At 47.8% G+C, this 12,189-nt stretch overlaps 1 protein-coding gene across 1 annotated transcript in view; it reads right to left on the bottom strand.

The window, feature by feature from the left end:
• The window catches only part of MREG (melanoregulin), a 54,938-nt gene that overhangs the window by 39,436 nt on the left and 3,313 nt on the right, over positions 1-12,189 (bottom strand). Inside the window, 1 exon segment of the mRNA XM_066281015.1 lies at positions 410-569. Coding sequence (XP_066137112.1) covers positions 410-569 — 160 coding nt within the window.

Here is a 12,189-nt window from a genome sequence, read left to right as displayed (position 1 = left end):
GAGCGGTGAAATAGAAAAGGAAATGGAAACTACTTCACGCCCGCTAATATTCAGAACTGGTGACAATGCGAAGCCTTCAGTCTGATTCCTCTAACTGGGGCTGTGAAACACCTGCAGGAGGGGTGGACTGTTAAAGCCACTTAAGATGACAGGCTATCTTCACAATCTTCCTGCCTTGTTGTTTCTGGACTAGGGTCATTTGTATCACCAAGGTAATGATTAGAAATAAGTCTTATCTGTTCATCGAGCAAGGTTACCGAGGCCATCAATAATTAGCAACGACATGCTGTTAAAATACCTCCACATTAAACATTTCGTCACTCTTTGATTCCAGGCTGGCTCTCTCGGTCGTTGCCGTCTTCACGGGACGTTGTCCCCGGCACACAGCAAGATCTCAAGAGGCACTTACCTCTGAATCTTTGTCCTGCTGGTTTCGCACGACTATCAAATTGTACAGGACCCTGTCATCGTCCGCCTCGGTGTGGGACACATCGTGGGGCACGCTCCATAGATTCTTTTCATCTTCCCTCGCCAGAGTCGCTCCGAATGAAGAATATGGATTGTGACCACTACGGTATAAAAGAAACAGTGTAAGGGCGCTTTGTAATATCTATAACATAAACATCATATGCATGCAATTAAATATTAATAAAATAAGTAGTATGCCATATTTCCCCATATATAAGACGCATCTTTTTTCGAAAAATTTGGGGTCTAAAAACTGGGTGCATCTTATACGGTGGTTGTAGATTTTTATTTTACTTGCATTTCCCACCTTTTTTGTGCTTGTTTTTGCACTCATTGTTGAAGACAGTGATTCGTCATCAGACATAGATGAGGACAAGCTAATGGATGGGAGTTTTAACAGTGATGAGGAGTTGTATGAATTTTATGATGAATAAACCTTGAGTTCAATAGCTTTATGTATTTTACTTTTTTCAAATTTCAGGCTCCAAAGTTAAGGGGCATCTTACACATGGGCTCGTCTTGTACATGGGGAAATACGGTATATTATATACTGTATAAAGTAATATATAAATATGTACTTCTAACAAAAAGGTCTAAATATTCTCTAATATTAAGCATAACGCAAAGGAACAATTTTAAAAAGTTACTTTAAGAACAGCAGAGAAGGGATATAATCAGATGCCTGGGCAGAGGTAATGTTACTATATTAAACATGAACTTTGGCACTGAGTACCCTAGCAGCGAAAACAAGAAAAGGAAGGTCAGTGGGGCCCAGAACTCGCCTGATTAAAAGAAGAAAACAATTAACATGAACAGATGAATTTATTTTATGGGCTCTGAATTCAAGGAAGCACAATTAATTTTTTATTTATTTATTCATTTTACAGAGGAGAGAGAGAGGGACAGAGAGAGACACAGAGAGAGAGAGAGGAGAGAGAGAAGGGGGGAGGAGCTGGAAGCATCAACTCCCATATGTGCCTTGACCAGGCAAGCCCAGGGTTTTGAACCGGCGACCTCAGCATTTCCAGGTCGACGCTTTATCCACTGCGCCACCACAGGTCAGGCCACAATTAATTTAAAGTACAATAGTATGTAATAGCTTTCAATTTCCTTACAACAAGAAAATTAAGTAATAAATATGTATAGCCAAATAGTTTCAACAAACAATGCAGGGTGCTGAGTAAGAATTTCAACAGCGCAACTCTGCACGCTGTTTTCATGATTTAGCCTTTATAAGGCAGTATCCAGGCTTGGGCTTCCGGAGGTGAGTGGCAGCACGTCACACCTAAGACATGTCTGCACATAGCACCAGCGAACATCTGTGGGACCAGACAGGTAGGGTCATGCTGAAGCTGTTCCTTTTATCTAATGATATGTATGAGGCATCGACTCCCTGTTAATGATAGGGCTCAATAAAATTGAGAGCAACATAGACATGGTCCTTGTCCTTAGACCTCACTGGAGTTATGGTTGGAAAACATAATAATGAATGATCGCATGACTATATAATTAAAAACTGTGATAAATTCTATAAAGGGGGGAGCTAAGGAAGCCTTGAGAACTAATGGGGGTAGGCTCAGGTGAGTACTGTGAAAAAGGGATGTCTGACTTTACTTTGAAAGATAAGAACAGAGTTCCAGGCAATGGAAACAACACGTTCAAAGGCCCTGGGGTAAGAGGAAGCAGAATGTGTGTCTGCGTTAGAAGACAGGGGACACTAGCCAGAGAGTGAAAGAGGAAGCAGAGGCCAGAGCCACGTGGTTTCTTGAACCACGTTTTCTAATGTTCTTTAGAAATGTGGTCTTTATTCCCAACAGCAAGGTAAGCTCTGGAAGGGTTTTAAGAAAGACTGTGACATGACATGAACCGTATTTACAATTTTAAAGATCTTTCTGGCTAAAGTGTGGCAAATGCTTGAGATGGATCAAGAGTGGATCTGAAGATTCATTAAGATGCAACTGAGGGCCTGACCTGTGGTGGCCCAGTGGATAAAGCGTCGACCTGGAAATGCTGAGGTCGCTGGTTCGAAACCCTGGGCTTGCCTGGTGAAGTCACATATGGGAGTTGATGCTTCCAGCTCCTCCCCCCCTTCTCTCTCTCTGTCTCTCCTCTCTCTCTCTCTCTCTCTCTCTCTCCCTCTCCTCTCTAAAAAATTGAATTAAAAAAAAAAAAAAGATGCAACTGAGGGATCTCTGGCGAGACAGGACAGGCATCGGGATTAGAATAATGGAGTGGGGCTGCAGACAAGTACACTTTTCAAATCTGTGCAGCAGGTAGAAGCGCTCTGGCTTTTCACCTGGATGGTGAGTGATGCCACCCTAAGACAGGAAGACTGCCCCACGACCAAGGGGTGCAAACACACTGCAGTGTGACATGAGGGAATGGCGAATGAGGACAAGCGGAAGACAGCTAGACAAGCAGACAGCATCCGGGAAGGAGGGATATGCATAACTGACAGGTGCGCTAAAGGTGAGTGTGAGGATCTAAACAAACCTGAGACACCCAGCCAGTCCACGGTGCTAAGGAAACCTTGCAACAGGAAGCAAAGTCTCCAAGCTGGGGTTTAACAGCAGGAACCTTCCCACGGCCTAGCTCTTAAGAATGATAAGCCACACCAGCTAGAGTGCGGGGTTGCTGGCTTGAGCGTGGGATCATAGATATGACCCCATGGGCGCTGTCTTGAGCCCAAGGTCACTGGCTTGAGCAAGAGGTCACTTGCTCTGCTGTGGCCCCCCGGTCAAGGCACATATGAGAAAGCAATCGATGAACAACGAAGGTGTTACAATGAAGAACTGATGCTTCTCAACTCTCTCCCTTCCAGTTTGTCTGTTCCTATCTGTCCCTCTCTCTGACTCTCTCTCTGTCTCTGTCAAAAAAAAAAAAAAAAAAAAAAGAATGATGAGCCAATGACAGATGAGACAACTGAAGCCTTAGTGTCTTGTCCACTCAGGCTTTAAGGAGCATGTCAACTTCATTCATTCGTTCATTCAGTTGTTTGTTTATTTAACACACATGAACACAGGTGCTTGTTGTAGACTGGGTGGGGGGCTGAGCGCTTTGGGGACTTGAAAATAAATAGGACATTGTCCCTACCCTTAGTGTGACTATAATGCAGTGAGATAAGTGAAATTTTTTTTCAAGAGTATGAAACAGACTGTCGTAGGAACAGAGAAGTGACACATTTTGTATTCAGAAATGGCCAGTTAGCTCAGTCAGAGCGTCATTCCAAAACACCAAGGTTGCGGGTTCGACCTCTAGTCAGGGCAAGTACGGGAAGCAGCCAATGAATGGACAGCTAAGTGGAACAAACAAATGCTTCCCTCTTTCTCTCTCTCTCTCTCTCCCTTCCTCTGTCTATCTTAAAAAAATTAATCAATAAAAATAAATATATTTTTAAAATGGTTAATTCTTAGCTTGAAAACCTCTGCTGACTTCTGACACCTCAACGTGTGTTGATACGAGACGGAAGTGCAAGAAAGGTGTCATGGAGGTGACGCCACCGAACCCAGACCCAAGGAATGCAGAGCTTTTCACCGGGAAGAGAAGCAAGGGGAAAGGCATTCCTGGGAGAGGGAACAGCACAGTCGCCGCGCAGCGTATGGAGGCTTTGTTCCGACAGGGTTGGGGGATTCCCAGAGTTCCTGCAGAGCTGTCGGAGGGAAAGTTAGGGACGTGAAGGAGAATCGGTGACGTGGGGTCGGACTGAGGGAAAGTCAGGGACGTGAAGGAGACTCGGTGACGTGGGGTCGGACTGAGGGTGCTGCTGGAGGTCAGGTCTGAGTTTAGAAACCGTGACAAGTTAGCCAGGGGATTTTGAGCCTTGTCAGGTCTGAGGTTTAGAGAAGAAGGAACAAGGGGATGGCTTAGGTGACTGTCACAAAAGGCTACGTGTGGTTTTCATGTCATGCTTCTTGAGGTCTTGGCGTCTGGGCCTGGGGACCCCTGGGGAAGGGGAGCAGAAGACGAGCAGCCCCCCCCCCCCAAGCAGAGGGAGAGGCCCACAAACCACCACAACCTGAAGAGCTACTCCATTTAAAATCTCACTGGTTAGGGATACAAAGGTTTCTTTGGGACACAGTTAAGGTGATGTGGTGATGTTCTATTACTAAATAAATACTTATGCCATGCTAACCATTTTGAAATGCTGGTTGGGGTGAGAGAGAACACGGTGTGGGCTAGGGAAACAGTGGTGGGCATGGAAACTGAGAGGGTGGATTCCAGCAGCATCCAAGAAGGGGAAGTGGTGGCGGTGATGGTGGCGGCAGCAGGGCTGCAGGGGAGGAAGCCACGCTGACCTGCGGTGCCTGCCGGACATTCAGAGAGAGGTCACGATCCGGGTTGAAGAGCAAGGGCAGGGCTGGGGCTCTGGACTGGGGGGAAACGCACATGCATTTCCATTGCCATGGAAGCCATGGGATGGGAGGGGAGGGGTGAGGAAAACCCTCAGGGGACTAGGAAGCCCTAAGGAGCCAGGGTGGGAGGGAGCTGGAGAGAGCAGGTGAGAGCCACGGAAAGAGAACGCTGGGAAAACGAGGAATAGGCACTGGAGAGGTGTCCACAGCACGAAAGGCACAGACTCCAATTTCTTTTGGTTTAACCAGATTTCACAGCAATGACAGCCTCCCAGGGCGCTGTGCAGATTGGAGGGGGGGGGGACTTTACACCAGGGCTTCTGCTTCCCCTCCCTCCCATTACACAACCCTCTGATGTCACAAGGTGGGTGGCACTGACCACTCTGCAGACTGGGAGGAGCCGGTGGAGCTGCTGACTTCTCCCGGGCCAGGCAGCCAGCTGACGTCCTCCCAGCATGAGTCCCTGAGGGGCAACTCCGAGCAGCCACGTCATAAGACTCGATATCCCAATGCTGTGATGGGGGGGCACCCACATAACAGCCATGCCGTGAAGCGCCAACCTGCCCAAACTGGCAAATTCATCTGGGGCTTCTCCTCCAGGCATCCAGACCCCAGTGACCAGCTCTCACCAGGGGCTGTGACCACGGCTGCTAACGCCATGTACCCCTCAGGCCGTGAAATCCTAGTTCTTTCCTGAAAGCAGTTCTTATTTTTCCCTAAATTCACTTTATTTGTAGAAAGTCTTGTCTTTTCAACACGCTGATACGCTCCTTGAGGGCAGGGCTGTGTCCATTATTTCCTTTACACCCACATCGCCCAGAGCATCGGGCAAAGGCGTGCTTAGAACAGAGCAAACTGAGCCGGGACCTGATCAGCTAAACAGAATCCCAGGTTTAACATGCTGCTACCCCTATTTTAAGGTTTTTCCTAAAGCAGGAGGTGTCACAATTAGCCAGTAACATTTGACCACGCATAATCTAGCTACTTTTTGTTTACTAACCCACAATTTCTTTGTGTTGGAAGACTATGAGAACTGTCTCCCTGACCAGTTCCCCCACCCAATCTCTCTCTCTCTCCCCACCCGTGTCTCTAACACACACACACACACACACGAACAGGCATGACTCCAGCCAGTGTAAAAACATCAGCCACTTCTTTAATCTGCAAACTCGAATAAAGCTCGTAGAAGGTCACCATGGGTCTGTTTAGAGGTGCTCACATCTGCAGACATCTAGCTCTGTCCTAATTAGGAGCAGCGCTCCCCGGCGTCCCATGAGCCTGAGACTCTGCCGAGTCCCTGACACCCAGGAGACAGTCTAAGTAGGAAAGAGAACCACGGCCTCTGTCTCTGGGTGAGCAAGAACTCTCCCCACTGCTGGCTGCCGGGGCCCGGCCTGCTCCCCTCTGCAGCGTGGGCCCCTCCACTCAGCTCTGCAGCCTCCCTTCACCTCCACCTCATTCCCTCCACGTTCTTACTCCTTAGAGTTACAAGGCAGGTGTCTTTGGGGCATAGAAAAGGTCGCTCCTATCGCTAAATAAATCATTAAAGCAATCATTTGATCAAAGCCCTGGTCAAGATGAAAGTGAATGAGGCATGAGCCCATTCAGCAGGGCCTGGCAAAGCGGGCCAGGCTCACGGGCTCCCAGGTTGTGCACGCGGGCACCCACGTCCCTGCTCCTCCCCCCTGCACCACCACCCAGTCAGGGCAGCGTCCCTCTGCTTTAAAACTTTAAACCCCTCGCGCGGTGAGAGAGGAACAAAGAGAAGCCTAAAGTAAGCAATCCACTGGAGAAGCAGCTTGGGAACCTCTGGAGTCTGTGGAAGATGCCAGGACCTGTATAAAGAGATTCAGTGCAAAGGCCCTGAGGTCTGGGCATAGAAGCCAGGGGAGGAGAAAAGGAGGGAAGGAAGGGGACAAGAATCAGGAGCTTTCTTTCTCGCCCTCCCCTGCATAATGATCACTAAAAGGTGCTGAAGAAAGTGAGAGCAGCTGTTTTGCCCCTGGCCACCATCTGCTGACGATAAATATTTTATTAACCTCAGGCATTTAAGAGGCGGCCCTGATGTTACATTAGAAGCAGAAGCTGCTTTTACTCCCCAAAGGGTAGGATGACACAAGTCTCAGATTCCACGGCCAATCCCAATCCCACCCGGGGGCACAAGACCAAATCGCTGGGGAGTCTTGGCTTTCAATATGCTCTAGAGCTAAAAGGGAGACAGGAGGCTGAGGGCCGTGGGTCAGCGGCCACTGGTGCAAGACTGAAGCCCTCTAAACAGTGCAGAGAGAAAATTTCCAGTTAACAAAGACCACGGCGAGAAACCGACCTACCTCAAGGCTGCTGGGCGCCCCCTACCACCACCAGCTAAGGCCTCTTGGTCTGAGTCCCCGCTGGGAACTGACCTGCCTTCTGGGCCCCTGGCTGGCCGACGTCTCCCTTCCCCCCTATGGAAACCTGCTGGTGGAGGAGCGGGTGAGCCTAAGATCCTTGCTCTCTCCTCCTTTTCCTCCCTCACTCCTTGCTTTCCTTCTTTCCTTCCTCCCATTCTTCCTCCCTCCCTCCCTTTCTTTCTTCCTTCCTTGCTTCCAAAACAGGTACTTCGGATCCCTGCAGTTACCTACTTAGTACACTGTTTAAACATGATTTAACCCTAAATTCCACTACTGTCCCATGGATTCGTGGAGCTTTCTGAGCATCCAGCCGCCTGGCTCCTGACCTCCTGCAGCACAGAGGTCTGACCTGCGTCCGGGCAGGAAGGAAGGCCCCGCCCTTCGATGCGCCCATGCCCTGCGTGCCTCCACCCCCCACGCTGAAACGGAGCCCTGTGCGATCCTGTTTCATGCATTGCTTTAAGTGCTTTAAAAGGCTGGAAGATGGTCGGGACAAGAACCGCGTGAAGCAGGCAGAGGAAGCGTTAGTTTTTATTTCTTCCGCTGGGGCTCAGAAAGGTCAGACTCGGTGCGAGGTCCTTTCTCTGCCTCTACGCACTCCTGTCACTTCATCCGGTCTCACAGCTTTAACTACCCACCTTCATGAGGAAGATTCCTGAATCAGTGCCTGTATCTCCAGCGCAGATCTCTCGGTCCAATCCCAGAGTCCTGTATCTGCCTGCCTCCTTCTCACGTCCACGTGAATGTCTGACAGCTCAAGTTCAACCACAGTCAAAGCCAAGCACCTGATCTGCCCACCAAACCTCCCACCACCAGTCTCCCCACTCAGAGGATGGGACCCCATCCTTCAGACTGCTCGGACAAAAACCCTTCAAGTCATCCCTGGCTCTCTAAGTCATCCCTGGCTCTCACATCCCCTACATCAAACCCCACTGACGATACATTTTATTATTATTTTATTTATTCATTTTAGAAGGGGGGGGGGAGCAGGAAGCTTCAACTCCCATATGTGCCTTGACCAGGCAAGCCCAGGGACTTCAGAGTTCCAGGTCAACGCTTTATCCACTGTGCCACCACAGGTCAGGCCCTGACGATACATTTTAAATCCCCACCTCTACCACTACCACCGGAGCCAGGGCGTCTTCATCCTGCATAAGAACTCCTGTCATAGTTTTTTGCACTGATCTACCTCCTTCCACCATTGCCTCCGCCCATTCTATTCTCAAGCCCAAGTGATTCTTTTAATATGCAAATCAGATTACATAACCCCTCCCTCTAAACCCTCCAAGGGCTCCCATCTGATTTAAGAGCATAAACCAAGGTCCTACTGGGTCTCTAAGGCCCCACAGGCCACCTCAGCCATTCTGGCCTCTCTGCTGCTCCCCGCAACCCAGCCACACGGCCGTCTCAGGCCCTCACACTGACTGGTCCCTCTACCTGTAACGTTTTCCCGCGGACATCCACACACCTCACTCCCTCCCCCACTGTCACATCTCTGTTGAAACATCATCTCTTCGATGATGCCTACCCTAATCAATATATTTAAAATAAATAAATAAAATATAATTACGAGCATGATCCCCTGCCTCTGTTCTGTCTTTGCCTACACATTTGTGTATCTTCTGATTTACTTATTATGCACACTCTTGGGGGGCAGATCTCCTCATTAGAATAAAAGCCCCACGCAGACAGGACCTGTATCCGTTTTGCTCAGTGGTGCATCTCGAGTGCCTAGAGCAGGCCCTGGCGCTTGCGTAGATGCTGCATAAGTATCTGCTGAATGAACAAACTGCTGCTTCCCCAGTTCACATGGCTCTGAAGGGTAGAAATGAGGCTGGAATCCCTGTCTCCAGACTCATAGACAAACTCTCAACATTTGAGCTGTTCAAATTTATGAAGGCGGGGCTGGCTCTCAGTCTTGTAGGAGGAAGCAGACAACAAGCACATAGTTTATGTCAGGTGGTAATCAGGGCTCTGAAGGAACACGTGGTGAATAAGGGACCGAGAAAAGGGGTGGGGCTGTTTTAAAGAGTGTGGTTGGGGAAGAACTTTCTCACAAAATGACTTCGAACAGAGACCTGAATAAATAAAATGAGGGAGTTACCCATACAGGTAAGTAGAAAAAGAACATTCCAGGCAGGGAGGGCAGGAAGTGCAAAGGCCCTGAGACAGGTATATGCTGTGTATATCTGAGGACCCAGGAGGCCAAGATGGCTGAAAAATGAACACCTTCCCCTTATGTGCTGACTTTAAAATCTAAACCATGAGGAATAGCAACAAACTGGAAACCACCCAGATGTCCACCAACAGTAGAAGAGTAAACAAAATGAAATGTACTGTGAAGCAACAAGAGCCACAAACTCAGCTCCCCACGGCAACTTGGATGGATCCCACAAAGAACACACACAGTTTGATCCCACTTACGTCAGTTTTAAAAGCAGGCAAAACTGAAGTACCTATTTAAGGTGCACGCATGGGTGGTGAAGCTATAAAGAAGAGCAAGAGAAGGACTACCACACTGGTCTAGATCCAGTCAGAGGTGGGAACGTGATGCTGGTAACGGCTACGTCTTGCCCTGGGTGACGGTACGGGACTACTCACATTATAGTTGTTCCTTACACTGCACATACTTTTGTATGTTTTTAGTCTCTAATATCACATGTACCAACACAAATTTTTTTAAGTTAAGGGGAATAAAAGTGAGAAGCAATTCAGTAAACTCTTATCAAAGGTCGGGCAGTACAGGGGCTTGTTAGCTACACACTGTCTCACCAACCACTTTCTTAAAAAAACACACACACACACAAAAGAATAGAGTGCAAAGTATGGAATTGGCACAAAACAAATATTTATTTACCATATTAAAAAGACTTCAGCCTGCTAACAGAATAAACCAGTAGTAGTCAACCTGGTCCCTACCGCCCAATAGTGGGTGTTCCAGCTTTCATGATGGGTGGTAGCGGAGCTACCAAAGTATAAATAAAAAGATAGATTTAACTATAGTAAGTTGTTTTTATAAAAATTTGTTCTGCCAAACTTAGCAAAAATCTGACATAAAGTACTTGGTAATTATTATTATATGCTTTAACTTGCTATAACTCTGCTTTATAAATTTTATAAAGTAAAGTTACTTCCCTACTTTATAAAATCATTATTACTGTGGAACCGGTGGGCAGTTAGAAAATATTACTACTAACAGAGATACAAAAATGGGTGGTAGGTATAAAAGGGTTGACTACCCCTGGAATAAACTGTTTTACCCAACATTTTTGCAGAATTTACTTTTTAAACAAAAGTGTAGTGGTAAGATCACCTCAAGATATCCAGAGAATAAAAGGTTGCCAGAAACCGGAGTCCCGTGATGTGCAAGAGAGCAAAATTTCACGTTCTCAGGAACTTCCAAGGCTACTAAGACTGACTAATGCAAGTTGCAGAAGGGGAAAAAGGATACAGTAGGTTGCCTAGGAAGAAACCTTTGAAAGTCATCCTTTTATGAATTCTGAGTGGCTGATGTCTTGCTAAAGCACTTATTATCTCAAACTCATTGGACCTGAGGCCCTGTTTTGGGAACAGCACCCATAACCCTCTGCTCTCTCTCCTCTGTCCTTCAAGAAGGTAAAAATACAGTGGAATGGATTCCTCGAAGAGCCAGGAGCTCCTTCCTGCAGCAGGAGTCGTCTGTGCCTGCCTCCGCAGCCCCTTCCTGTGAATCCCCGCCCGGCCCAGGGCTGCGGGCTTGGTAAACTGCAGCTTCTGCAGGCGGCCGTGGTGACTCATGTCACCTCAGGGAACCCAGCAGTATATTACAGGGAAAAGAGGCCATCTGGGCTCTGGCCTGAGCTATTGCACCAACACTAACACATTAGCCAACATTTTTTTCAAAGCCCTTCCAAGGGCAGAAGACAATCTGATCCGCTCAGACACCGTGAAATAGAAAACTCCACACATGTAAGAGATTATTGTCCTTCTGCAGTTGGTGGTGCTGGTTCTCCTTTAAGTGCCTTAAATCCATCGCCCTTCTTTTCCCCTGGCACCTGGTTTTACCAGCATAATCCAGAAAAGTGGGGCCCGTGTTTCTGAACCCCCAGCAGTCACGATCCAGAGCAAGTCTCGGACTTCAAACCCAATTTCTAGCAAAGCCCATAAGCAGCAAGTCATACGCCTCCCTTCATACTTGGACAGAGGCTGCTGCTGCTCTTTCTATGGCTCTGAACTAGAACAGGGTTCGAATCCCAGTTCTGCCCTCTGGGCCTCTGAGACGCTACTGATGCCCTGGGAGCCCAGCTTCTTTGTCGGTCAAGAGGAGACAGAGACATAAGTACTGTCTGGCCTCGTTACTCCCAGATTCTATCTTTGCAGCATATACCTTGCCCACTCACTGAAATGTCTCTGGAATCCCCAAAGCAGCGCTCCCGGTGTTTTCCCGGTGCTTGAGGCCCGCGTTCCCTGGAGGTTCACAAGGCTCCGCTCTGCTTCCTTGTTTCAGCCTTCATGCGGGGAAACAAGCGTCCTTCGGGTGGTCTAGTTAGTGCCACATTATTTTGCATTTCTGTGCTGTTTGTTGGTGAGTTAGATGTTTAAAATCAGGCCGAACATAGTGCTGAAGTGGTAACATACGCGGTTAAACTTCATCAGGCCTGGCAGCAAGTTCAACGTCAATGAACCAACAATATATATTAAGTGTCTTTAAGCAGAAACACACTTAAAACAAGGTGTGTATCGATCAGTTGACGAATTGGCTGCCAGGAACATAACCCTGGATTTTCCCCTTGGAGCAACAGTTCAATATTCCTTAATTCAGAATTTGCGGTAACTAATAGAACATAACTACTCTGAATAACAAGAATCGATTATACCTCGTAGGGTTACGGCGAGGATTTAATTAATAGATATAATGCACTCATGACAGTGCCTAGTATACAGAAGCAATGAAGGCTCAGTACAATGAAGGCTCAGGAGAGAGAGGGCAGGGAAGGAGC

Source organism: Saccopteryx bilineata, chromosome 5, assembly GCF_036850765.1.
Source record: "Saccopteryx bilineata isolate mSacBil1 chromosome 5, mSacBil1_pri_phased_curated, whole genome shotgun sequence".
Taxonomy (NCBI): Eukaryota; Metazoa; Chordata; class Mammalia; order Chiroptera; family Emballonuridae; genus Saccopteryx; species Saccopteryx bilineata.
This window is presented reverse-complemented; position numbering and strand designations above follow the sequence as displayed.